Source organism: Camarhynchus parvulus, chromosome 9 (assembly GCF_901933205.1).
Source record: "Camarhynchus parvulus chromosome 9, STF_HiC, whole genome shotgun sequence".
NCBI lineage: Eukaryota > Metazoa > Chordata > Aves > Passeriformes > Thraupidae > Camarhynchus > Camarhynchus parvulus.
Window position 1 is genome coordinate 2,700,151 of NC_044579.1, and position 27,845 is coordinate 2,727,995.

The 27,845-nt window shown below is 41.1% G+C and overlaps 1 protein-coding gene across 3 annotated transcripts; it reads right to left on the reverse strand.

The window, feature by feature from the left end:
- BCHE (butyrylcholinesterase) lies at positions 1-27,688 on the reverse strand. Of its 3 annotated transcripts, none has more exons than XM_030954481.1 (4): positions 27,513-27,688; positions 22,927-24,448; positions 6,830-6,996; positions 1-232 (listed from the first exon to the last, which is right to left on the reverse strand). In XM_030954481.1, the coding sequence occupies exons 2-4, from the start codon at positions 24,441-24,443 to the stop codon at positions 111-113; spliced, it is 1,806 nt and encodes a 601-aa protein (XP_030810341.1). In that variant the 5' UTR covers positions 24,444-24,448; positions 27,513-27,688; the 3' UTR covers positions 1-110. The 3 variants fall into 3 exon arrangements, with proteins under 3 accessions (XP_030810341.1, XP_030810339.1, XP_030810340.1); XM_030954479.1 differs by lacking the exon at positions 27,513-27,688 and adding an exon at positions 27,362-27,443; XM_030954480.1 differs by lacking the exon at positions 27,513-27,688 and adding an exon at positions 27,319-27,433.
- Between the last annotated feature and the right edge of the window lie 157 nt (positions 27,689-27,845).

Here is a 27,845-nt window from a genome sequence, read left to right on the forward strand (position 1 = left end):
TTTCCTTTTAATCTGCATAATATATTTAATGATCGACAGGTTGGGAAGCTACCTGGATATTTGCCTGATGAACAGTTCTAGGGACAAACTGGAAAGAGTAGACATATTAATTAGAGACTGCACAGCTCCTTCTTGCTGGTGTAATCATTAAATTGATTTTTCCAGTCTGACATGTAATTGTTCCAGCGATGGAATCCTGCTTTCCACTCTCGTTCTGCTTCATCAATATTTCCTGTAAAACATGAAATGCGTTACATTAATCTAAATTTGAATCTCTTTTTATGCTAATTGAAAAATAATTTTGATTATCAATGTCATCTGCTCCAAATACATTATGGGATGGTGTTTTGCTTCATTTCTTAAACCTGGAATGACTGAAAATTCAGTGATTAGTATTTTGTCTTTACATCAGAAAGGAAGGAGTGCAAAGATATCATTCTGGCAGGGTAATAAATACACTTTGGATTTTTAAAAATATGCATATTTTTAAAATACATTTTGGATAATTCTTCTGTCCATCAAAATCATAATTTTAAAGACACTTTTTTTCCTTTTTTTTTATCCTCAAAATATTCCTTTGGTTAAATATACCCTGCATTGAAACCCACACACCTTGAAGACTAAATAATGCAAAATAAGAGATGATGCTTGTGAAATCACAGCTTTGTTTAAGACAACAACAGGATTTCCATTGTTTTAATGGATTTCAATGGATGTGCAGGACCTCGACCTCCCATGGAACAAATCCCAAAATTTAAAGCATAAGGGGCACAGCTTTGGCCAAGAACACTGTCAAATGTGCACTATGTCAACATGAAACCATCTTCTCTTTTTTTTTTTTTCATCCCCACCTTTAAAGCATTTTCCAAGTAATCCTGAGTCTCAATGAAATATTTATTGCCAAATTTGTTATAAGCACGGGAGCAGAGAGTGAGGATGAGAAAAGTCAAACAAATACAGCATTTCACAGGTTTCTGGGTTCCCAGAGTATTTTATGGACAGGGATCCCCTCCTGCAGCCCCAAAAGGTGATTAACACCATGAGAGGAACACCCAGACAGCACTAAAATGTGGCTAAAACCTGCAGGCTGTACCAGTCACTGATGCTCATCATTTTGTTCCAGCTGTAGAGCTCAGGATAAAGTTCAGAAACCATTGATGATCTGTGAATGCTCTGTTCATTCTGGACCCAGCTCTGGTGGTGTCCCTCACTGGCATGGCTCACTTCCAGAAAAACTCGGGGATGGGGTTCCTGAGGTAACAGCTCCGTGGGTTCTTTATGCTCCTCTGGCTTTTATGTTCTTCTGCTGTTCTTCTTCCCTCCATAAATACACCCCTTCCCCCTTTTTTATGACCTGCCAGCACTGCAAGTGTAACTGGTGATGTGAAAATGAAATACTTCAGTGTTTTACACATCACTAGAGAGAATATTCGGGAGAGAGTTCACTGATTCCGAGATTTAGCTTGGAGAAGCGTCCAGTAATTTGGTCGCTTATCTGCAGTTTAGCTCAATGTTTCCAAACCTTTTTGGTCTGGAAATCCAGATGGCAACTTAATGAGACTTTGAAATGAAATTTACTTCTTGGTTCCAGTGAGACCAGAAATAAAACCAGGATATCTTTTTCTCCGGGAAGTCCTGTACTTTTAAATGCAGTCAAAAAGAAAAGTGTGAAGAACAAATATGGGAAAAAATGTCAATAAATTAACCACATCCTTCTCCCTCAGCTCAAAGTTGTAAATAAACTTGGTTATAACAGAGATCAAAGGAAAGTTCACATACTTTAAAATTTTCTTTCTGCAGGCCACAACTGCCATTAGCACAGAGATGATTTGGAAGTGCTGGTAACAATAAAATCTCATTTTCATTGCTAACTATGCAAATAGAACTCAGAAAAATGGGGACAGAACATGCACAACATTCTGCTTTTCTGCCTCTAAGAATTCTCCTTTACACACATTTAATTTAAAGATATAGTCAGGGTGTCAGGCAAAGCTAAATTTTTCACATTAAGTCAAATGGATTGGTAATTTAGTGTATGAAGCAGTAGCAGTATTATTTGGAGAAAACTGCCTGAACTGTGCTTCTCATTTTCTTCTTGATTTTGGGTGTCCAGTTTTATTTATTCAGGCAAAACCTCTGCTTATGAATTAAAAAGGAAACTCAAAAACCTCTCTTCTTTAATTATTCAGGTGCAGAGGTGTTTCAAGTCTGCCCAAAGACACCGAAATATCTCTACCATAGACACATCTTGAATTAAAAGTCACTGATCTGGAGTATAAATTATGGGGCTTTTCAGTCCTTTTTAAAGATTATGGTGAACAAGTGAGCCAGCTAGAAAAAGAAGACATCAAAAAATTCAGAGGAGCCACCATTATGGATCTAAAAGGCAAAAGGGGGATGGAAATCACTGAAATAAGAACTTGGATTCCCATTTGTTTGCTTTTCTTCCCCCCAGTGATAAGATCCAAATTGAAGTCACAAGTCAATGCATCCCATTATCACCAACATCATCAGTCTCTGGGAGGCAACCACCCATGACTTAGATGAGCTGACAGCTGGGAGGCAAAAAAGAAAAAGATTAGAGAGTCCAAGCTGACCAATAATTACAGCTCAGAGCTAAGAGTGAAAACGGGGAATTTTCTAGAAGCCACTGGGGCGATCCCAAAATTTACCTTAATTCCCATTAGGCCCATGTAAACCCCAGTGAGGCTGACCAGGAAGAAAGGGGAGATTCTGTAGGCAATGAATCAGTGCTCTGAAAGGCTCCAGTTTAACAGATCAGAATTTAAAAATGGGTTTTTTTGATTCTTCAGCAATGCTGGTACAATCAGCTGGAATTTCCTCTCGTTCCATCTCTCCCTTACTTTAATGGTTAAATTTATCCCTATCCCATCCTTCGAACTTCTGGATGCGCCAATAAAGTGCTAATCTTAATGTTAACACACAAAACCACATTTAGGATTGGGATAAAGGCCATATAGCTGTTAATTAATAAGGGATGACACGTTAGAATTAATTTTTCTGTCCTCAACACCTCAGGACTGCAAGTTTCATGATTGCAGGTTTTTGCAAACCTTCAAGTTTCTGGGGTCAGTAGTATGATAAATGCCACAGGTTTATGCTGTAGATTCTCATGGTGAGAGTTTCTCCACAAACATCACAAATAATATCTATATTGAATGTTCTTTAATCAGACTCTCTGGATATCAAAGCTTTGTTAGACACAGCAGTAAATTCATTTTCACATGTGTTTTTAAGGACTACAAAAATCCTCTCTTTTATTTTTTTTAGTTCTTCCAGGAGTCAGCAGAGCTCTCTGGGAGATGAGTTATTCTAAGGGCTGTTATTTTCCTTGACATGGAATGAAATGTTGGAGAGAAATCAGATGGTTTAGGTACAGAAAATTTTTGCTCATAGGTGCAATGAGTAAAGTCTTTGTTGGGAGGTGTGGTAGTATTGGTGAGGTTACTTGTGATTAATTCACATTTCTTCATGTATCCAACTCTGTGGAAATTTAATTTAATTCTGATGGTGAATTTTATATTTAGTCAATTTTTTAATATTCTTCCCACCTTGAGTATTTATCTCTGTAGAATCCAGATACTGGTTGGAGGATCACAGCAAATACAATAATTCTTGTTGCTCACTGGTCAAGAGGTTGAACATTTCTCTGCCTCCACATAAAAAAAGATCTTTTTAGAGTGGTTTTAAAAAGTAATGTGTTCATATGACCAAGCTTGATTTCTTCATAGATGATACATGATCCAGTAATATCAAATAAAATAGAAAAATATGTATTAGGCACACTAAAATAGTAATGGAGGAGTAAATGGAACGTTTGGCTGCCTGCAGCGCTCTACAATCAAGAGGAAACAGGCTCATATAAATAGGAAGGGCTTTAGATGCATTAAAGGTTGTGTTGAGGAGCTAAAGTCTAACACAGATCCTTTTACAATTAACATATGATTGCTCTAAAAGCCACTTAAAAGTCACTTACTCCTTACCGTCCCTCCAGCGTGATACAGCAGCAGCAGCAGCAGCAGAAACCCTTCTGGTTTCAGGCTGGAATGGCAAATGCTGAGCGCCCCCAGCTTGTCCTGGGCTGGGCAGGGTGTGCTCAGGGCCTTGGAAACTGGGATAAAATCCTGTAGGAATTGTGTCTGTCTGGAACTGAGAGCCCAGGCCTACTTGTCCGGGACACAAAACTCCAGGTTCCAACTTGTGTCTTTAGTGATGGATTTATTAATTGAAATGCAAGGAGGAGACCTTGAGAAATCTTCCAAAATCACACAAACTGGTCTAGAGGTATCAAGGCCATATTTTATATATGGCTGTTACTCTTGTATTACTGGAGAGCCTTATTTTTTCCTTATTATTTTCCTACCCCACAACTATAAAAAATTATTAAAAACAAAAACTGATATGATTTCTTGAGGAAAATGTGAATTTTTTAACAGTAAAGATATATATTTCTCATATATTTAACTGCCTCAGGGAACTTGTCTTACCCAGCCTGTGATGGGAACAGGCTGGTTCAGATCCAGGACACATTTGGAGCTGGCCTTTAAAGGCTTTAAAATCCCTCAGTGGGCGGCAAGGCTTGGACTAGGAGTGGGTCAGGAATTAGGCAAGGGGTTACCAAGCACATCCCGGGCAAATCCTGATCACTTGATGCTGAAAAATCATAAATTCTGCAAAATAAGTTGTTTCGATTATCCTCTTCGGGTTCTACCTGATAGAATTCTACTTTGCCTATCTGAACCCTACTTGAACTTGTAACAATGAGAACATAAAAATTCCTTACTTGTTCCCTGTCATCTTAGATCACCTCATGTTAAAGCAACCTTCTTTTCCTAAGAATATTTCAATGAAAGGAGTAATAGAAAGGACAGACCCTCAGAACAAGAGGAAATCTCTACATTAATGCTGTGCACTGTCCTTTGGGCATAAAAGGAGAGAGAAAATGCAAAATAATATTTCAGTGAAGAGAATTATTGCAATATAAGCTATTATATCACATTTGTACACAGGATTTCAAAGGGTTTTCTGTCAGAACTGGATGATATTGTACAGGGAGCATAATGGAAATGCTGTTTTTATTACTGCAATGTTTCAAGGACTGACAGATGATACAAGACAAGGCAGTGCCACTTGTTGACAACATTCTTGCCTCAGTTCTATATTTGGATCCAGACACGACGATTCTTCTCTTTTTGCTAAGAATACGCTCGTGAATTTCTTTTAATTAAATTATGTAAATTGATGTTGCCAATTACCGAATGCGGCACGGTGATGAATTTATGTCTGCTGGCAGGTCCTGAGTGCTGCTCCATCATCCCTCACCCCACAGGACCAAGGCAGAGCTCTCCTCTCACCCCAGGATGTGTTGGGCTCTGGTGATCTGCTCCCTCTTGCTCCACGCGGGCTTAGTTAAGCTCAGCCCATGTGTAGGATCCACATTTTCCCCTAGGGTTTCCCAGCCAGGTTAAAGGAATGTGTAAAAGAGTTCAGTTCTCCTGGCTCAGCACAAAGTTGTCAGAATCTTTGAAACCTCCCTGAAATCCACCCGTAATTGGGAAAGCTGTGATTTTTAAAATCACACAGTAGGCTTCATAAATTATTCATTTTACCTACTGATTTCATGTCTCTTGATTTAATTGAAAAACATCTGTTGAATTGAGAGGGGATAAAAGTTGAGCCATAATACAGTCACAGACTCAAATGATGAGGGAATAAATTATTTCAGAAGGAATCATCTGTGCACCGTGACAGTTTACATATTTTTAAGGCTTATGTGTTTTTTAAGAGGAGCATTCAAACTGAGTCTTAGAGAAAGATTTTAAATTACTAATTAACATCTTAAAAGTGTATCTCGTTTTTGAAACAAGACTTTCCCTCTGTCAAGCTGCAGAATGTGATTCCAGAGCTGCAAAATCACTTTATAAAATCAATTCCTTTTGAAATCCAAAGCACAGAGGCTTCATCTATTGCTGGGTTTCGGTAAAACAGGACTATTGGTCTTGGAAAAATTTGGGATAAAATCCTGTAGGAAAATCTGTTCAACTGATCCTAAAGTTTCAAACAATTATACTTTTCCTGGCAGTGAAATCTCATAAATCCATTGTAGACATGGCCAGGCACAAATCAGTTCTGTTTTCCACAGCAAATCCTGCAGGTTCTGGGTTCTCAGCAATGACACTCCAGAAATAAAACACAGGGCTCTCACGTGAGATGGAAACCAGAATCCTCTCTTGGCAGTGGCAGTGCACTTCATATCCTCAGGGGATCAGTTGCATAAAATAGAATCCCATAAATAATAGATAATATAATCCAAATATAACATCCTGTAGCGTCCCACAGTTTATACAGAACATCTGAAGCCTCCAGAGCTCCCAGTGCAAACTCTCCTTTAGCACTGATTTTCCTGCTCACTCCAGCATCCAGGAACCCTGGTGGCACCAAAACTCTTTCAGGGGGCACCCAAGAACAGAGGTTTCAGCACTCAGTGTCTCACATTATGGCTGCATTTCTGAATTTTGGGACAGAAAATCTCCATATCATGAAGTCCTGGCCCTTGGTGTGTCCCCAGGTTTTGTCCTGGTACAAAACTAGGGTGGTGACCCCAAAGCCAGAAGCACAGGGCACGTTCTGGGGTCCACCCTCAGCACAGCGTGGACAGCTCTATCCAACACCAATTCAGTTTTACCCAAATGAACATCTCAGTTACAAACAGGAACAGAAAGATCTGAACTCAATTATCACATTAACATCCAGCAAATGATCCTTGCATGAAAGTTTTGTATAAAAGCATCTAGAAAAGAATTGTTACCTGTCATTTCCATGACTTTGGGGAAAAAGTGTTTCCAGAATCGACAGTGCTGAGCTCGTGGCTTTGTCAGTACCTCAGAAGTGTTGGTGTTCAGTGTCAAATATTTTTGGTCAGCACTAGTGAAGACTGGCCATTTTATTCCATTAGTTGGGGTCCCATTTGGAGATCTGAATGAGAAAATAAACATTTCATTTAGAATGAGAAACCATCTCAGCACCCAATAAAGCATGATTTGGGTTTATTTAATAGTTGTTCAGCTTAAGTGTGTTAGTTTGGAATGACTGATGTGTCCTTTTGGAAGTAACAGGGGAAAAAAGCCAGATAAATTTCATTTACCCTTATTTGAAGGGAAAAAAATTCCCCTTTTTGAGGTGTTCTGGGTTCATCAAAGGGAATAACTTAATAAATGATCACATTCAAGCAACTTTTTGAATCTGGAGATTCTCACAGAAGCTGTGAATTATTAGGGATGACTCTAGAACTAACCAGCCTGCCAGTCTGAGAGGCTGAGTGGTTTGTGTTTTAGTTTGAATGCTTTTGATCCCTTTAGATGGAAAACCAGATTGGAGTAAATGACTGGGATAAACATGCAAATAAAGGTAGAAATAATGTCTAAACTGGGATAAGATCTGTACTGGGAGAGAGAACAATTATTCCTCATTAAGAAGGAACTCTCATCCTGGAGGTGTGTTGAATCCTGTTTGTGGAGGGCCAAATGGGAACAATCGGAAATCTTGTGGAAACTGGGAAGAGGTACAGAGGGCTTGACCCTTTATAGAACCAGCTCTGCATGTGAAAGGAGCACAGCTGTTGGTATGAAAAGAGTTGTGATAAATATTTATAATACAACAGAATTCTAAAGGCTCTAAGGACAGGCATCCAGATTTCACCTCCAGAAATGACAGTATCTGTATGAGGGGAAAAAATGGTTTAAATGTGTAGGAGAACAACAAAATGGGCAGTGTTACATTAGGGAACAAACAAAACAGAACATGAATTTTAGAATAAGTAGATTTGTATTTCAAACAGTCACAGATCTCCATTAGCTCAGAAGAGGTTAAGAATAGAAATTAAACCTTTTATTTCAGTGCAAGCACAAGGAGCCATTTTCTTTCCTAGAAGCTGATATCAAGGAATCTGGGATTTAGGGCAGAGAAGCAGTAATTGGTGATTCTTGGTGGGATAAATTAACTCTGAGCTGAGTTCATTTGGTTCTCTCTGCTTTACTTTTCACCAGGACTCCTCCTGGAAGGCAGAAGGCAAAGAGGAGTCCAGGGAGTGGAGCCCATTTGGGTTCTGCTTCCCAAGAGAGGGAACAAGGCAAGAGGGGTGGGGGGAGCACTCAGAGCACAAGATGCTGAAGCAATATCAATGTTTCTCAGTTAATTTGGAATTAATCAAGTTTTCAGCCCATGTTTTTGTGTTCTGTGGTCTTTGGCATTGGCTGCTTTAAGAACCAGTGTTGGAATAAAAGTTCAGGCTGTCATTTCCTGACCTGCTCCCTTCTTCACTGATTTTTCCTGACTAATTCAGCTCTGATTAACCCATGGCACCTTTTTTGAGTGCACATTTATTTGTGGCTCCTGAGAATGATGACTTAAGCAGAGCTGACTTGCACTTCAGTTCAAGATCAGGATGCTAATGGTGCTGTCAGTATTCATTTAACAGCTTTTATGCTATGAAATAAATCATGACATCCCACATTATAATTTACAGGTGTGTGGGGGGATTACACAATGCCTCGATGGCTACAGATGTATTTTACTAAAAAATGATTGAAAGAACTGTCAGGTGAACACAGCACGTTGAAGCCCGTGAACCTGCTGATTATGACAATCTCTGCATTTCTAGGAAGTTTACTGTCCAAAGAAATGCCCAGTAATTTCCTTCTTGGCTTTAATATTGAAAATTTCCCAAGTTAAAAAGCAGCTCCCAGTCAGAGCAAAAGGGAGATCACAGGAGTATAATTTGGAACAAGTTATGATTATAACCTTGTTGTTCCCTCACAATTACTGCTCATTCCTTCTTACTAATAACTTCATGATGAGAATTGCAGTGCCCAGAATAGGCTGTAAAATTCCCTGTTCTTTGCACCAAATTCAAGGTCTAATAATATTCATAGAGAACAGTGGAGGTATGGTGGGAATATCTCCAGTGAGCAGACAGGAATCCAATACCCTGCACAAACCTGTCACTGCCCATTTAGGTTTGGATGGACAATCTTTGGTGATCGATTACAGGAACTTGTTTGTACTGAAAAAATAAAGTTCCATTTGCATGGAAATCTCCATTCTATCATATTTTATCAATTCCTTAATCCTCTGCTCTTTCATTTTCTGGTATTGCTTAATCATCTCTGCTTCAGTAATTCCAGCTTTGCAGCTCCAGTGCAGACACTTGGGCCTGATGGTGTGTCCTGAAAAGGTTTTGAGCTGTGCACCTTCAGGACAGGCCTCTATTTCGTGGTTTTATCTTGTCAAATCACCTTTCTTGGACAAGATTTATTCAGAGAAGGCCTTAATTTTGTTTGGAGATCATCAAATGGTATGGCTTGGAAGGGAAGTTGGAAGATCCAACCTCCTGAAATGAGCAGGGACATCTCCAGCTGGACCAGAAATATGAGTTTCACTGAAGATCTTAGAAAGAATCTTTTTCCTTTTCTACCCTTTTTACCATTTGCAGGAGCAAGTCCTAAGGCAATGGAGAAATACAATTCTTTGAACTGCTCCCAGAAAAGAAATGCGAGACAGAAAAACAAAACAAAACAAAACAAAACAAAACAAAACAAAACAAAGCAAAACACAAACTAAAACCACCTGTGTTTAAACTCTGGTGTAAACAGAATTTGTCTCATTCCTGCAGCTATGTTTTCTCTTTGCATATGCCCTGAAATTATAGGCTGGATTCTCTCTACTCTGGTAGTGCCATAGCAGCTCATTTATAATAAATTATTTTGTTAAGATATGTTTTTAAGTGGAAGTTTCTTCATTGTACTTGTTGTTACTTAGATCAGGTTCTTCCCCCTTTGGGTTTTTCCATCCACAATTGCCAATAACTTCTAGTTTTCAAGATTAATTTATAGCAAGTGTACTAAATTTGATATAAGCGTGAAGAGGGTTTTGAAGAGCTTATTCACCAATCATTTCTCTGTATTTAATATTCGTCTTCAGCAACTTTAGAAACAGAAAGTTAATTTCATTCCAATGGAAAATGCAACACGAACAGAGCTCTGTTAATCATAATAAACATACATACATTACCATTCTCATTAACATGATCAATATAGCCTGAGAAACAATACCAGCTCACTGCATTTTTATTAATATTCACACAGAATTACCTTTACAAATGGTTTATCATACAGACACAAAAAAATATGTAATTCATCATCTGACTGCTTTTGGTAAATATTCAGGATATAAAGTACCTGGAAACATTCCCTTTATTTTTGGGAGCAAGTTCTGAATAGCAGAGTGAAAACTCATGAAGTAAACTCCATCATTACCACATAGAGATTATTATTTTGTAGTGTTAAGTTGTACTTTGAACAAGTCCAGAATGGCAACTATTCTCTGCTAGCCTTCCTGAAATCATGCTTAGGGTGTTTTAGGATTTACCTTTGTAAAGCAAGTGTCCTACAGTGTAGCTTAGACTGTCCCAAGCTTTCACCATGTTCCTGTTTGTGACTTACATTGCGGGTTTCTCCAGAGGACAAGAAAAACAACCCCACATCTCAGTGCCCACTAAGCTGAATGAAAATTAATGATAATTCTGCTTCACCTTTGGCTTCCCCTGTGCAGGAGGAATTGACATCCAAGGGAGACCTGTCCCTCCCAGTGTGAGTGGATTGGCTTCGCCCTGATTGGAATTGCTGCTGGTCATTTCCAATTTGGCCCCTTTTCTTTTAAAAGCTGCTTTAAAGGCAGCAGAGAGGGAATGTGAATCCCTTTCATTGGCTTCTGTGATTCCTGGTGGCTGGTGGGCAGCACTGGCAATCAGCTGGTTTCCAGGGGATGGTATTTCATGAAGTGTTTCCATGGGCACAAGAAAAATGGGAAAGGGAATGGCTTGGGGGGAATGCAACAGCAAAAATAACCCCAACTCTTGCAGGTTTCCTACAGCAGCAGTACAAAACCTCTGAGAATTACTGAAATAGTCAGTTCAGCCTCAAACAAGAAGGACAACCTAAAGGTTTCACCCCAAGGGTAGACATGGGAGCAAGAGCTGCTTCTGTACATCTGATGGTCGGATGATCTTCAGTCTAAAGCAAACAGATGAACCTTTTCTTTTTATTTTTTTTTTTTCCCCTCACATTTTGGAAGGAAACATTTTGTTGTTGATGGGGAGCTCCAGGCCCTCCTGTGCTGCCCCAGTCCCACTCCAGAGGGAAGGGAAGTGTTTGTGGCATTGGCCAGGCCAGCACAGACAGATGTCTCACTCGATTCCTGGAGGCCATGATGGGTGGTATTGATACCCATGCTCATTTTCCCATTGCAGCACACTGCCTGCCAGTTTAATCTCAATTGGGGGGGCTGGTATGGTCCCTGGGGGGATGATGGGGTAGTTAAAGTGGGTTTTGTAAGGCTTTGCTTGGCTGGCACCATGGATGTGGGAAAATAGTGACGGGCTTCTGAAAATATAAGTCATTAAACATTTCTCATATAATTGATTTAAATTATCATATAATTGAAATTAGAAAATTTTCTCATATAATTGTTCCTTAATAAGGTGCAAAAATCCTGATTTTGTGGCATTTGAGCCTTCCTGAGGTTGCCACAGTAGGAAAGCAAGGGCTCCTCTGATGAGCGCTACGAGTCTGAGGGATGTGCAGACTCGAATCCTTCCAACTCCCTTTTTAATCAGCTGGTTCTGGGAAGTTCATTATACCCTGCTGTGCTCAGTTCTCACTCCCAGATCACACACACAAGTCCATAATCCAGCGACTGGAAAGTGTCCCTGAGCCAGAGGGAAACTGCTTTGCAAGTCCTAGCCTGGGTAAATATTATTCCTTCTGCTGATCCCTGAAGAAAGCAGCAGGATCCAGCTGGCAGAGTCCTTAACTGAGAGAAACTGGAGAAGAACCTTTGCAGCCAGGCTTTCTTACACCTTCACAGGCTAAATAAAGCTCAGGATATTCCTCCCAGATTCCATCCTGGACAGAGCAGCTGCCTGTTTAAATGCCTTTAACTATAAATTATCGTGGGATGTGCTATTATATATCAGTTTCAGGAAATGAAGCAACAAGCTGTTATTCCTTTTTTTTTTTTTTTTCTTGGAGGGTTTGGTTGGTTTTTTTTGTGCTATTTGCTATTTTGTTATTTGTCTTGTGTTCTGCTCCAAAGAGCCTTGTGGAGCACCCATTGAGTTGAAACAATTCCTGCTCGTGCATGTCATCAATTCCTGCTGTACGCAAGGCAGGCCTCGAGGTGTTGGTCATAAATAATGCAGCATTTGAGATATTTAGATGCAGGATGTTCTGCCTCAGCTCTCTGCTGAGCATTCAGGAGCTGCGTGCTTCCGAGCCCCGGCTCCTGGACAGGAACCTGCTCTGGTGGCAGGAGAAATAATGAGTTTGAGCCAGAGCCAACGAGCCCTTCAACCCCTGCCTGCACCTCTGACCCTCTGGGCCGTGCTGCACGTGGGTCTCCTTCCCTCTGAAATGCTCCAGCCAAGCCTGGGGCTGCTCCAGGAACCCCAAACTCCGCACAGAGCATGGATGAGATGGGATTTTATCATATGAGGTCTGGAGCTGTCCCACTGCTCCATGTAAGAGTCACAGTGAGGATTTCACACCTTCTCCAGGACTCAGGTTCTGGTGTGAATATTCACATTTCATATTTACATGGCTTTTGGATAGACATGAGAGAGGCAACACTGCAGCTTAGTCCTTCTTTAAACCGAAGGAACAATTTTACCTTATTTTTCCCCAATGTTCCTGTAAAGTGTTTGGTAAGATCCTCCTGCCCTTTTGTGCGGTATCAATTTCAGCTTTCAAGGGCCACTTTTCAAAGCTGTTATTTCTTAACAGTCTTGGCTGCAGGAAGACATCAAATGGAACTATAGCTTTTAGTCTTAACTTGTTGAAGAGGCATATTTGGAAATGGAAGAAGGTTCTGAACCCCACTGAGGCCTTGCAGGAGGAAGTACCTTCCCTAACAGGTAAGTAAAAGAAAGAGTAGACAGCAAGGCACATGGCACTTGGCCTTTTAGTCATCCTCTGGGACTGTTTTATCCCCTCTGCCACCCCTCTTCCTCCTCATGACCTGGAAAACCACGAACTTACACAATATCTTAACTAGAATTACTCCCTGGAACAAACCAGAGCTTCATCAGAAAAAAAAAAAAAAGGATAGGGAAGAAAATAATGTTTGTATAGCCATAAAACTATTAATACTGTGTTTTAAATTCCCACGGTCTTTTTGGTAAAATTTGTCAGCCCAGCTGGTTCTGAGAAAGAGTAAATACTGTGCTCATGGATATTATTGCTGGTTCCATTCCTTCCCTTCTCTGCCATTAATAAAGTTCATCCCAGGCACTCAGAAATTGTTGTATAAATGTGTTCAATGCTTTTCTTATCTCTAGAGACTAAATTTGCAATTGAGACTGTGTACTTGATACAATGCCAGGATATGATATTTGAGATTTGTTTTCAATGGAAATTGCCCTAATCATGATTTATTTTCAGGATGGATGCTCCACAGAGCCCTGCACCAACCAAAACCCTCTGGATTCGTTGTGTCCTGATGGATTTCATCACAGTGGCATTTTTCTTTATATTTTCTACTACTGTTTTATTTCTGTGAGTGGGAGGAAGTGCATGAGTCACAAACTTTCACGACCATATAATATAGGCCAAATTGAGCAGTCCTAAAAATGAAACTATGGGGTAGTTTTCAGGAGGGGGAATTTGTGTTACTGCTTGATCAGAAACTGAACCACTGCAGCTTCGTGCTACGAAATGTAAACAAGAAAATAGAATGCTCTCAACCTTCTCCACAAATATTTAATAATAATAATGACGATAATAATATTTTCTTATGGTGTAAATTCATTACAGGTTTGACATTTACAAGTGGAAGTTACATATGACTTCCTTTGATAAGCAAATCTGAATTTTGTTCCATTCTTGTAAATTCTTCTGAGTCTCTGTTTTGAACTGCAGCAAGAGGGAGTTCTCCAAATACCAACACATGGACTGGGAGTCATGGAAGTGTTGCTCTTAAGAAGAAACAATAGGAGAAGAGAGGAGGAACCTGTTTAAAGTTCTTCTCTTTCAAAATTGAGAGGGTTTTGTGGAAATTATTATATGCAAACTACTTTATTGCTAGGAAAAAACAGCTGTTAAACATCTGAGCATTACCAGTTGTACAGAAAACCCACTTGTGGTTGCACCATGAATAAGACCCATGAGAGGCAGATATTTAAAGGTTCATTAAAATGAAAAACTTTGTTGGAATTTAAAAAAATAATCACTGTTTTTAAACAGCTGTTCCGGTAGGAAGAGGCGTACATTTGAGGTAGTGCTCTTTAGGGTTTGCATTTTTTGAAATTAAGAAATTCTCTTAAGTTCCTGCAAGGAAAGGTAGAGGACACAGGAGTGTCTGGGGAAGCAGAGAATGTCACCTTTCAATTTGATATTCTTATAAAATTGTGTAATATCACCAACTGCCAGCACAAAATACCCAATTTCTACCAACACAGCTTCATTCTTGGGGACAGAATCTCCCAAATCCCAACACTGAATTTCTAACTACATTTCCCCACCACTGCTTTCCCCTGCAGCTGATTGAAAAGAGAATTAAACACCACATTGAGCTCCCTTCAAAAATGTGGTGTTAGGTAACCTCTGCTGCTCCTCATTTCCTCCCCCCTCGCCTTTGCCACTTCCCTGGAACAGCCAATCTCTGGCTTTGGGGAGTAAATTAAAATGTGCACTGAGAGGTTTCCATTCCTCCCCTGGAACTTCTCAGCATCCCTTCAGATTAGTGTTCCAGAACCACCTGGAAAAATGGGGTTTGCAGACCTTTCCAACTCCCATTTCTGCCTTCTGGTGATGAAACAAGGACTAAGCTGCAGGAAAGCAGCACGGAAGAAGAGTGGCCCTCAAAAAGGGGATTAACTCTGGGTGAACAAACATTAATTAGAATTTCTCAGTGCCTTTTGGGACTGTGTGTTTGCATGCCTGTAAAATACATTCTCTCTGAAGTGCCTGGCTTTGCATGTGAATCAAATACAACTCATAGTAGGTCCATGTGCGCCCTTCCTTCATTTCTCTGTTCTCAGGTTTGTTCTCCCCCTGCAAGTCTTTCAGCCATTTTCTGCTCTCATATTTCAATCTTTTTTTTGTTCTTTCTCCTTTGTGCATTTCTTGGTCACCTGATGTCTTGCACCAGTTACATTTTCCTCTCTTGCTTTTCCATTTTCCTTACTTCCCACCAGACACTAAATTATTTACATCCAGGTTTCTCACTCCCAAATTTGAGGTGGCAATCTCGCCATGGTTTTATTTCACTCTTGAAACGTTTCTTTCTCTTCATGCCTCTCCTTTCCCCAGAATGTGTCTCTGTAGACTCTTTGCCAGGCCCTTGGAACTCTGGCTTGTCGCTGTCATATTTTCTGGAAAAATTCCCTAGCCCAGGATTCTTCTCCTGGGAAGCTGAGAAGCCTCGGAGAAAAAGGAAAACAATATTATCTCATTTGCTTCTCCTGTGTTTTGCTGCTTTGAAATGTGGTTTGGACATTGTTCACCAACAGATGATTGTTTGATTGGTTTCATGTGAATCGTTTTTACTTAATGACCAATCACAGTCCAGCTGTGTCAGGACTCTGGAGAGAGTCACGAGTTTTTCATTATTATATTTTACCTTCTGTAAGTATCCTTTCTCTATTCTTTAGTATAGTTTAGTATAGCATTCTTTAATATAATATAACGTCATAAAATAATAAATTAGCCTTCTAAGAACATGGAGTCAGATTCATCATTTCCTTCCAACAATGGGGACCTCAGAAAATACCACGTCTGCCTCTCCAATGCAGGCTCCTCAACCCATCTCACTTATGAGGAAAGGCAGAGCCACATCCCAGGTTTGGATCCATAGAATCACCGAATTAGGTTGGAAAAGACCTCCAGGATCTTTAAGCCCGACTGCTGACCCAGCACTGCCAAGGCCACCACTGTCCCATGTCCCCAAGTGCCACATCCACACGGATTTTAAATCCCTCAAGGGACGGGGACTGCACCACAGTCCTGGGCAGATTTTACCAGGGCAGGACATCCCTTTACATGAGAAATTCTTCCTAATATCCAGCCTAAACCTCCCTCAGCACCTGAGGCCATTCCCTCTCCTCCTGTCCCTGTTCCCTGGAGCAGAGCCCAATCCCTCTGGCTGTCCTCTCCTGGCAGGGATTGTGCAGAACCAGAAATCCCCCGTGAGCCTCCTTTTCTGAGCCCCTTCCCAGCTCCCTCAGCCTCTCCTGCTGCTCCAGACCCTTCCCAGCTCCATTCCTCCCTCCAGCCCCTCAGATCTCCCTCTCTTCCAGGGCTCAGGAGTTCTCCTTGCTCAGCCCCAACCCACCACTGATGGTTTTGATCCCACAGTCTTTGAAAATTGAATTTGAGCTTCCCCTGCTCCACAAGGCACTGCGAGAATTCTCTTCCAGGCCATCCTCTGCATTTCAGCTCTAGGTTTTAGTTTTGCTCTCACTCACAGGCTCCTACAATATTTGGACATTTCTTTAATAGATGTTCTCATCTCCTGTTTGGAAACAATGGTTTGACTCATCTGTTGGAGGGAGGAAAATCTGTGCGGACAGAATTGAGTTTGCTGCACGTATGGAAAGGAACTTCTTGTAATTTGCAATGTTTGTAATAAAATGAAACCAATCTCAACATTTTGTATCCCAGACTAATTTTCAAAAGACATCTGGATCAAATACTCCTGTTTTCAGTTTTGAAATTCAATGACAGCTTGTCAGCTTGCAAGCCAGAGAGAGAGAGATGCCTGCCAAGGTGAGTCTCTGGTTACTGATATTTTCCATGATCCACTGTTTCCTATTAGTTTGCTGAAAAGGTGTTTCCATTACTGTTTCTGAATATAACAATGGATGTAAACTCTGGTAAAGATGATGAGTCACTTCTAAGAACTCAGAATTGAAGGTGGAAAAATAGGAGTAAATTTTCTTCAAAATTAAACTATTTTCCCCCGGTTTCTTTTCAAGACTATAATTTCTGCAATTTCTTTGCATGGATCAGAAATTTCTCACATGAAAGACAGTGAAAGAGAGAATAAATGTGTCCTTTTGGGTCAAAATGAAAGCTTTGATTTTCCCTAACATGGGAAGAAAGACTTTCCATATATATTTTTGTATTTTTGGGAACCTCTCTCCCACTCTGTTCATACTCCTTTTTCTTTTTGGATTTTTGACCTGATCAGGAAAAAAATCACTTGTTAAGATGAAAAATTAACTTTTCTGGAAGGGTGTGAGATCTCAAGAGCAGCAGCCTGGGGGAAAGGCTCCTCTTGGTCCCGCTGAGCTCTGGCTCTGGAGTGTTTGAAGACCCTGTGAGGATCAAAGTGACTCCAACCCAAAACTTTCCTCTATCCCTGTGAACATGAGCGAATCTCTGGCAGAAATACGGCCCACAGTAAATTTCTTCCCTTGAAATGGCTCAGAGGCACATAAAACTTCCAACTTCCTGAAGTATAAGGAAATTAAAAGTGGTTGGAGTTTTTTATTTTTATTTTTTCCCAGTATATTCAGTCCTTCCCGTACCCAGAGTATATAGGTCCCCAGTTCAAGTGCTGCCTGGACTCTATATGAGGCTGTTGGTTTTGTTCTCACTGCTCTGAAACTACTCTCTATAAACAGGTTGTGATAAGTTGGTAACAAAAGCACTGAAATTTATTATGTGTCTACCAGAGGAACATCAGGGAAAGGCAATAATAACCAGACAAAATGCTTCACAGCTTTAGTGGGACAATCAAAGCCTCACAAATTCCCCTAAAACATAGGAGGAAATATTTCAGAGGCTTCACTTTATAGAAAAAGCTGCAAAGATTTGTTTCAGCAGTTGTAAAACTGGCAGGGAGACAAGTTTTGCCCGTTTCCTTTTATCAGAAACATTTTTCACAAAGCCTTAAAAAATATTATCTTTGTGTGCTCTGTTATATTCTTGCTTGAGTTCTTAGCCCATCTGATTTGTCTGGCTCTTGTCACTTTGCATCTCTCATCACTAAAGAACACAGTTACCAAATCTAATGGATAAAGGAACGGAAAGGCACCCACAGATTTGGGATCCCATCTAGTTTTTCTGGGGATAAATAAAATTTCTCCTTCCCAGAGCTGGAAGAGCATCGTGGGGCTGGGGATTTGTAGGGCCTGTTGGTGTCACCTGCCTGCTTTCAAAAGCTTTCCGAAGAATAACAAAATTGAGGCAGAAAAAAAGAACTTAAAAAATGTTCAAAAAGAGAGATTTCTATTTTTTCACGAGTGTGGCTTAAAATCAAAAGTGCTGGGAAAAATTTAGGAGAAGGCCAGTGAAAATTAACACCATTATTAAAATAAATGTTATTTCCACACAAACACAGTCATACCAGAGCTGATCCAGCACTTTTCCTGACACCACACTACGGTTTCCTGCTGAATCCAATCTGCCCATCTCTCTTTGTCTCACTCTGGTGATATCTGATATTTCATCACATGATTTTGAGGCTAGGAATTGATATCCAACTGCCAATACTCTTAAATGCAAGAATAAGCAGAGGAGACCCCAGGTCAAGGTGAAGGAAGGAATTCAACCTCAAAGTGTAAATCAAGAACGTAGATTTTAGAATCTGTTCTTTCTTATAACCCAAACATTTTATTAGGCTTGATTTATTCAGACATCAGGAGGAGTAAGTCTCTTTCTCCCCTTGCTGGATTTTCAGGATTTTTCAGGGTATGATGAAAATGTTGCTCTTTCAAGGCTCAAATGTATGAAAAATAAAAGTATTTTATGGAATATCTTAATAGCTTAAAAAGGAATGGCTGGGATACTTGGTCAAACTTACTTGATACCCAAATTCAGCAATGAAAAAGACTTTTTGAGCAGGATCTTCATAGATTATGTTAATACATGGCAGATTCCTAAAAATGACCCTATCCCCTGGGATACAGAAGAGAAATTGGAGTCTTATAGCAGCACCAGCTCCCAGGCTCACAGGAGAAATGTGTGTTCCTGTCTCCTGCTGAATCCTCTACATCTCCAGTCCCTGTTTATATTCGAAAATAGAAATGCCTGTCATTTCCCAGGAAAAATGGTCACTAATCACTGATGTTTATGTTTAGCCAGGATGTGAAATAGAAAGTGTCAGAGATCTGGAAAATTGCATTTACTCCTGCTGGGGATGGTGGTGGGCTGGGAAACCCCTGGGCTGGCTGACAGTGTCCTTTAGTTACTGAGAAATGCAGAAATCAAGGATTTCACACTCTTGGGATGCTTTGAAGGAGCCTCTTTCTGTCCCTAACATCTTTTCTTTTGTCCTTACACGACATTAAGGATTTCTCACAAGTTTTCTTTGCTTTTATCCCTGCAATTCTCTCTCCCATCTCTCTGTGGGGGAAGAGGGCAGCAGTTTTGTGGGGTTTAGCTGCTGGCTGGGGTTAAACCATGACAGAAACAGAAAATGCTCCTAAGTTCATATTTTTAATTTTCCTATCAGCATTCTTATTCCTTGAATGATAATAAAACTCAGAAATTACAAAGGTCAAAGTTTGGGCTGGAAGACCCCTCACGAGAAGCTCTGACACCTCTCAGGCAGAAAACACCAGGAAAATAAGATTTCTTCCAGTTTTGTTGACTTTACTTCATCTCCTTTCCTCTGCAGGCTGCTCTCCTCTCCCTTGTGCTTTTGTACTTCAGCACATTAGAATATTAGGTCAAACACCCTCACTAAAAAATGTGCTGTACAATATTTTTCTTTTTTTGCTTGATTTTTTTCTCTTCATCAGCTGGAGACATCAATGGTAATTTTCCCCTCAGAGGTTTGCCCTTTGATCATGCCAGAGTTCCTACAAACATTATGTCAAAACGGGGCTTCCCCAGCTCCTTATAAATGTTTGCTGTGCTCAAATGTGCTGGGGAAAAAAAGGATTGCTTATTAATTTTGGAATTATTAGGAATTTTTATTATTTCCCCACTGCTTGCACACTCTGAATAATGGGATACAGAGCCTTAGGTGGCTCTGCTCTGGATAATGAGTAAAGGGTCACACAGAGGGTTAATCCTCACCTGATCTTTCACTCACACAGAAATTGCTGGGTTGTATTGTTTCTCCCAATAGTGGTGGTTTGGATCCTCGTGGTGGGAGCAGAGGGAGGGATTATTTGCTGTTTGCTGTGGAAACCACTTGAAATTCAATCTGTGGGGTAATCTAATTATAGTGTGAATGATGATCAGAGTAGGTGACAGGACTCACTTCCACAAACTTAAACCTGTATGTACCTTATGCTGTGTAATTTTAGGAGCTGCAGTGACAGGAACAGTGTTTTGCAGAGCAGGTTATTGAGATTTATATATAAACATATATACATAAAAGTTATGTGCATGGAAATGAAATATATACATGAAAATGAAATATATACATAATCCAGTGGAAACCAATAGTTCAAAGAAATGTAAATATCGCTCTGCAAAATCAAACATAGACCTGAATTTCTCTTTTTCCACTAAGAAACAGTTGTGTTCAATGGCAGGATGTGCTGTTTCTGGTGGGAGATGCTGCTGCAGGCTCCTTTGGGGCAGGATGGGGAGCTGCAGGGTGAACAAGGAACTTTCACTCAGTTTGCTCTCCACCAAGAGCAGCCCCATAGGAACGGTGTCACAGCACATCTTCATGGTGCAGGATGTGTTCCCAAGCCTGTCCCAGTGTCACACTTCATCCTGGGGACCTACCAGGTGCATTTTTTGCCTTGATGAATCAGCCTCCCAGCTCAGTTCCAGACTGAACCCCACTGAAGGCTTTGCTCTGCATCCCAGCCTGCCCCACCAAACTCACACAGAGGGGTGTGCTCAGGCTCTCAGCAGAGAGGGAGCCAGGAAGAGCTCGTGGATTAAACTTTAGATTAAATTTTACAATAATTAAAGCTGTATGAAAGCATTATGCAGCGATGAGTACAGCTATTGGTTATTTTCTGAGTTTTAATATGCTCATCTCTCCTGGTAAGAAAAATATTTATTACAAGCTCCAGCATGTAAAAGGGATGGGAGTTGTTAAGGCAATTAATCCTCCTACAAATCAAGGCAATCAATCAATCAATCAATCAATCACATTCATTGACAAGTAATTCTGTTAAAAGAGGGATGCACATAAAAACAAGCATTGAGTTCACATGGAGGGACAGCACAGGGCTGGGGGTTGGCAGCCTCCAATTTTGGGGTGTCCTGGAGCTGGAGAGAGCCCAGGCAGAGGTAAAATGTGGAATTGGGATGGATGGTGGAGCCTTTGGCAAATGGCAGGCCCAAGATAACACCACGAAGCACAAAGAGCTCTTGCCTTGGATGGATAAACAGGGAATGCCAGGTTGAACTGGGAGGGAGAGGTGACACCTGGAATTACAACTCTGTAGGGATGACAGTGTTTAATTCTGGCAGGGAAAGTTCCAACAACATGTGGATGAATCACAGGTTTAAAGGTGGAGAGTGATTATTTGAGAAAAAGCACATTAGTGCAAGTCTCAAGGGTATGGCCTGTTTGTTTAACAAACAATTAAAAAAAAAAGGATTAAGAATTATTTTAATAGATCCTTAATAATCAACCTCTATATGGAACAAAAACAATAAAACTAATCTTACAAACTGTTGAACAAAATGTAAAACCTGGAAAATGCAGAGTTAGAATAGGCAAATTCAGTCTGGAAACACTAACATTTATAATGTAACATTTTAAGTGGAATTAAGGTTTAAAACAACCGAACAGTGTTTGTTCTGGATTTTTAATCAGTGGAAACATTTTTAATCAGTGGGAACATTTCAGTCCTACCTGTGTTTTGTGTTATGTACAAGGTTGGGTGACTAAATGAGCACAGTAGTCCCCTCTGGTTTCTAATCTATTACAAAAATTAATTAGATCGTGTTCCAATGTTGATTTCCCTTTACAAATCCATATATCCTTGACAAATCAAACGCAGGGTCCACCTTAGAAACAGAATTAATGCAGGATTTAAACATTAAAGTTAAAGAAATGCTTTTAGAGTGTGAATTGACTGTTTGGTTGTGTGTTCTCCAAGGAACAGATTTTTGTGTGTGTAATTTTCTCAGGAGAGACCACAAACCAAACTTCTGTAAAAAGATATCTTCCCTCCCCACCAGGCTTGGGACTAATCCTACATGATTGTTGTGGTGGGGGCTGTTTTTGTTTCTGCTCTGAAACGTTTTCATTTCAAACTGAGCATCTCATTGAGAACCCCCAGCCCTGCTGAGAGGACAAGGGCTGCCCAGCTGGAGAGGGGTCGGATTTAATCCATTCCAACACCCAGATTAAATATTCCCACTTGCTCCTTGTGCAGGCTGGGCCATATTTCACTTCAAGATGAGTGGACTGGAACTGGGGATTTTGTCCTGGGCTTGCACTCAGCACACAGGGAGGAGATGCTTTCTGAAATCCCAATCTCTTCATCGTGTGAACATAACACACCTCCCTGTTATACACCTGAATGTTCTGAGCAAATTACATCCTCAAAGAGATTGGGGTTTTTTCCTCCTACTTCTACTGCTGGAAGTCCTTTCTAGTGTTTGAAATATTTTGTTTCTAACCCTTGAAACCATTACCTGCCTTTGGAACAACCGTTGCCCTGGCAAAGAAATGTTTTGTATTTGCTTTTATGGGTGGATAAACATTGATCCCTTAAGCTTGCCCAATACAGGGAGCAACACATCAACAGTTTATTTTACTGAAACCATGTTTTTGTCAGAACTAAAATAAGAATTCTGGATAACTGAACAATTAATCTGTTTCCATCATTCCAGCCAGGCTCCAAAGCAGCACTGAAACAGCCAAGCTTTTCCCCCTGCTGAAACAATATCCAACCAACCAACCAAACTTCCAGAGTAAACTCACCCAGTTTTGGCAAAAGTTGCCCAGTGTCTCATCATAGAGCGGCTCAGGAGCTCCTCAGCCTTGGTGTAATTGACTCTCCTCTCCAGGGGCAGCCCGAACACAAACTCGATCTCGTAGCCATGGAGGACCCCCATCCACTCTGGCCAGGGCAGCTTGGAGGAGCGATGCTCAAAGAAATAAAAGAAGACGTGGTGGCCCAGCTGCGCGAAGCTGGTGCTGAACTCCACCGCGGGACAGGTGATGATGTAGTCCCCAATGATGTCATCGATGGCATCCCGGTAGTGCTCCGGCTTTCCCAGGTTTTCCCAGTCTGTGTAGTGGAAGATGATGGACTCTATGGCCAGTTTGCTGGCTCTTGGGAAGGCCAGAGTTAAAGCTGCCTCAAACTGGGTTTTATTGATCAAGCCATTGCTGTCCTTGTCCAGGCCAGGCACTCCGTATGCTAGAAAAAAGAAACCTTCATCCTTATTGACGCCCACCAGGATCTGGGTCTCTTTGAAAAGACCCTTCTCCATCAATATTTCTGGCATGTCCGGCAGGAAATCACCGTCCACGCTCGGGCAGAATTGTATTTGTAAAAAAGAACCGTCTGGAACGGCAAAACTTTCATTTTCCACTATTTCCTTCGGATCCTTCTCTTGGAGGCAGAAAATGAGCTCTGACTCATTGCTGGTGGGACACTGGAGCTGTTTGGCCAAAGCCACTGCCCTGTTCCTGGCCTCAGAAGATGTAATTGCAGCCCAGGGGGCATTTGCAGACCCACTCTGCAGGATGGCCCTGGTGAATAAAGGGTGGCTTTCAGGAGAAAGGAGGTGATAGGTGACAGAGGCCGAGCCAGCGCTCTCTCCAAACAGAGTCACGCTTTTGGGATTGCCTCCAAAGGCTGCTATGTTGTCCTGGACCCACTGAAGTGCCAACCTTTGATCAAATAAACCTGCATTTCCAGGAGCTTTCTCGTTTCCTGGCAAGGACAGAAATCCCAGTGCACCAGTCCTGTAGTTCATGGAAACCACCACCACTCTTTCCACCCTGGCCAGAAATTTCCCATCGTAGACGGGCAGGGAAGTGGACCCGGACTCGAAGCCACCACCATAAATCCACACCATGACAGTGGCATTCTTGGGCCTGGGAGAAGGAACCCACACATTCAGGTATAAACAGTCCTCACTCAGGTTGGTTTTTGGGTTCCACATCTCTGAGCCAGCAAAGCCTGGGTAAGTTGTGTCTATGGGCTGGTAGCAGGAGTTTGCGTGTTTGGTGGCGTCCCAAACATCTGCCCATTTCTCCCGAGGTTCTGGCTTTTGGAATCTCAGTTTCCCAATGGGGGGCTGCCCGTAAGGGATTCCCAGGAAGGCTGTGACTGTCCCCCCCAGCACCTGCAGGCTGGTCCCTCTGACTTTGCCCTTCTTGGTTGCAATGATGTTCTCTTCAGGCACCACCTTCCTGGTGAACACGGACAGGAGGAGAAACCCCATCAGAAACCCAGTGAAGAGACCTAAACCATTTGTCCAAATCATGATGCCTGGAACGCAGGATGAAAAATAAATGAAAATGAATTCAGAAAATGAAAAATAAATGAAAAAAAATCAGAATTAGTGTTGCAATATATTAGTACCAAAATAGTCTGTTAAACAAGGGTATAGGTCACCCCAGAGGCACTGAAAATGAGCACAAAGCACAGAAGTTTTTAACTGTAAGTTCTTGCTGGTTATTTGTGTTGCAAAGATTGTGTTCAGTATTTAGTATTTGGTCAGTACCTCAGAGAAATTCTCTTGCTAAAAACTGTAGAACTAAGGAAGACAAACCAGTAGAGATGAAATCATACAGGCAGGCTCTGACTGCTGCAAATGATTTACCCATCAACCAAAACCTACATGAATAATTTCTTCTAAGGTCTTGTTCTTCTAGTGCATTTTAACCAAGTTTACATCCAGCAGAGTCATATGAACCAGTCATACTTCTACTATTTAGAATTAATATTAAAATGCTAAAACATCAAGGATTTTTGAATATATTAGGATAGTGCCTAATAATCTGGGTAAGGTCTTTCCTTCCTGAGAACTTTTCCAAGTGAAAATCAGTATTACCTTAAAGCTAAGTATATAAATGTTGATTATGTATCACATTTAAGCACCATAATAACAATCTTGTTTACCCCAACCTTTTCAAATAAAACCTCAGCACCATCCTTGAAACTGAAAATTCACAAAAAGCCCATTTGCATAAATCCATTTCTATGGTTTACATATCTGAAAATGCTCAACAAAGCTCCCTTCTATTTTTTATTTTTTGCCTGTTTCCCTGTCACACATGGCATGCTTTGTCCTGTCCCTTTGAACAGGCCATTCTTTGTTAATGAGGAGCACTCGTGTCCTTAAAAGGAATGAGGATAATTTCTCTGGAAAATACAGCTGTGCCCTAATTTGAGCTCCTCCTGCTTGTTTGCCTGTTCTTGGAAGGAAAATGCAGCAGAGGGGTGGAGGGGAAGATTTTGTGCAAAGGGGCTCCTGATTTTGAGACAGCATCAAAGGAGCAGGGAGGAATCTTCAGGGACAATATTTTTAGCATTCATCTAAACAGACAGAAAATAGATAAATTTTAGAAAAGATAAACATTTGTGGTTGTTTTGTTAAAATTAAATAGATGAGGTGGCAAATCGGGGCAATAGACTCCAGAGTTGGTCTTACACTCCACCAAGAATTCAGCTTGACTGACAGAAACCTGCAATTGTCCCATTTTTGGTTAAATATTAGAGATGTGATTTGTCAGCTCACGGGGTCCAGCAGCTCCCAAGGAGTTTGGGCCAGCACAACTCGCCCTGGCACGGGCAGGAGGCTCAGTCACACAGTCACTGGCTTTGGCTCCTCTCTTTCTGTGCCAGGCATGGGATCAGGGAACATCCTGAGTTTGAAAGGACCCACAGGGATCATCCAGTGCAGCCCCTGGCCCTGCACAGATACCCCACCAATGCCACCCTGGGAATCCCTGGGAATGTTGTCCAAAAACTCCTGGAGCTCTGGCAGCTCCCTGGGGAGCCTGGGCAGTGCCCAGCACCCTCTGGGGGAAAAACCTTTTCTGATATCCACCCCAGACATGCACAGAGACCAAAACAAGAGCCTGTATTTATCCCAGTTTGCTAAAGCACTCAAGCCTAAATCCCACTGTCTTTGAGAGAGCTGGGCATAATTTACCTGGTTTGCTGAATATTTCCAGCCTGCTAAACCAACACAGACTTGGGATTATTTCTTTAACACAGCACGTTTCATTTTAAAATTCTCTCAAGAAGATTTAAGAGAGGCCATGGAAGGAGGGGTGAGAAGAATGATTTGGTTTGCTCTGTAAGTCTGTGCTTAAAAAATCATTAGTGTTGAGCATGCCAGGGCTTCTCTCAGCCCCTCTGCAAAACCAAACCCAAAATCCTGAAAAGCCAGAGCTGGGAGAGGGATAATGATGCAGGAGGAATCCAGTTGGGTTTTGGAGCACCCAGTAACACTATGAGATGGGGAAGTTATTGCTCTGAGTCTGTTGTTGTGATACTGTTACTTCAGTGAATTTGGTCATGACAACACCACAACCACCTGGAAATAATAAGGTATTTAAAATATTGTCATTATGAAAAGAAAATGATGCTAAGAAAAGCAAGAGACTTTAAAGTTGCACAAGATAAATCCACCTAAATAGTAATTAAAATTAATTCTCCTCCTGCACTTTCCTGTTAATTAAAAAGAGATGGGATAAACAATGTAGCATTGCAAAATATAGAGGCTATAGTTTTAGATCATAATAGCAGTGAGAAAAAAAACCAAAAAAATTTAGTTCTGTTCCTTTTAAATTAGCTCTGGCATTTCAAAGAACAAGTTGGATCAAGCTTGAAAAACACAGAAGTTTTGTACTACTGAATGAGAGGACTCATCTACTCCCAGGTCACTCTGCCAATATTAACAAAAGTAACAAGTGACTGAGGATTATTATTACACATTGAATGCCTGGCAAATATTAGATTTAATAAGGATTTTAATGCTGCTTTAAACCAAACTCAGCAACGTAAAGCAAACCGAGCAAAACAAACATTACTTGATTATTACAATGAGAGTAAAAGGGTCAGAAGATTGCTTTAGCTCATCAACACCAGCCCAGCAGAGTTCTATCAAGCAGTGTATTTGCACATTGCAAAAACCTGCTGCTGTAGTAGTTTCCCCCAGCAAAAGTTAAACAGACTCTACTTTTGCATTCTTATTCAGCGAGGGAACACTATTTATCTCAAAGCCTCTTTCCTCCCCCTTGCAAATTTTTACCCAGCCAAAAAAAATCTATACACCGGACTACATAATCGCTATTTAAATAGGAAAGATGGTTGAATTAATAAGCGATTTCTAGCTCAGCTTAATTTACTTAGCCCAGGATCCCTTGAATAATGCCAAGGTCTGCTACACACGCTGTTCCATTTGCAGAGCAGAGGCAGCTTCCCCCGGAGAGCAACAAATGGGCAAAGCAGAGCGTTCCCCGCGATCCCAATCCCCGCGCAAATCAAGCTGAACCGCAAATTATCCTGGCAGGCAGAGACGTGCAAAGAGAGAATCACTTACCCTGCTTCTATTACAAGAAACTACAAAGTTTTTAAGAGTGGGGATCTTGGGATCCCTGGGGGAAATGCAGCGGTGCAGCTGCTGCTTTAAGCCCGTAAATTGGCCGGTGCTGACATTATAATCAACTCTTTCTGACATGGAGCTCGCGAGAGTTGGCAGCAGCCACTTGATCTGCCTCCCATCCCACATCTGCTCCCAGAGCAGCCCTGGAAATGCTCCAGGGACAACCCCAGGCTGGGCAAAACCAGGCACGGGGCTGGGGGAACGCAGGGATTTCTTCCGTGCATGGGGCATCTGTTCTATAAAAATAAATAGAAATGTAAATATAAAAAT

Bases quoted from the DNA above. Each gene is read 5' to 3' on its own strand.
- BCHE (XM_030954479.1), bottom strand. The intron at 6,997-22,926 runs GTGAGTTTACTC...TTTCTCATTCAG, and splicing joins GCAACTTTTGCCAAAACTGG to ATCTCCAAATGGGACCCCAA. The intron at 233-6,829 runs GTAACAATTCTT...CATGTTTTACAG, and splicing joins CAAAGTCATGGAAATGACAG to GAAATATTGATGAAGCAGAA.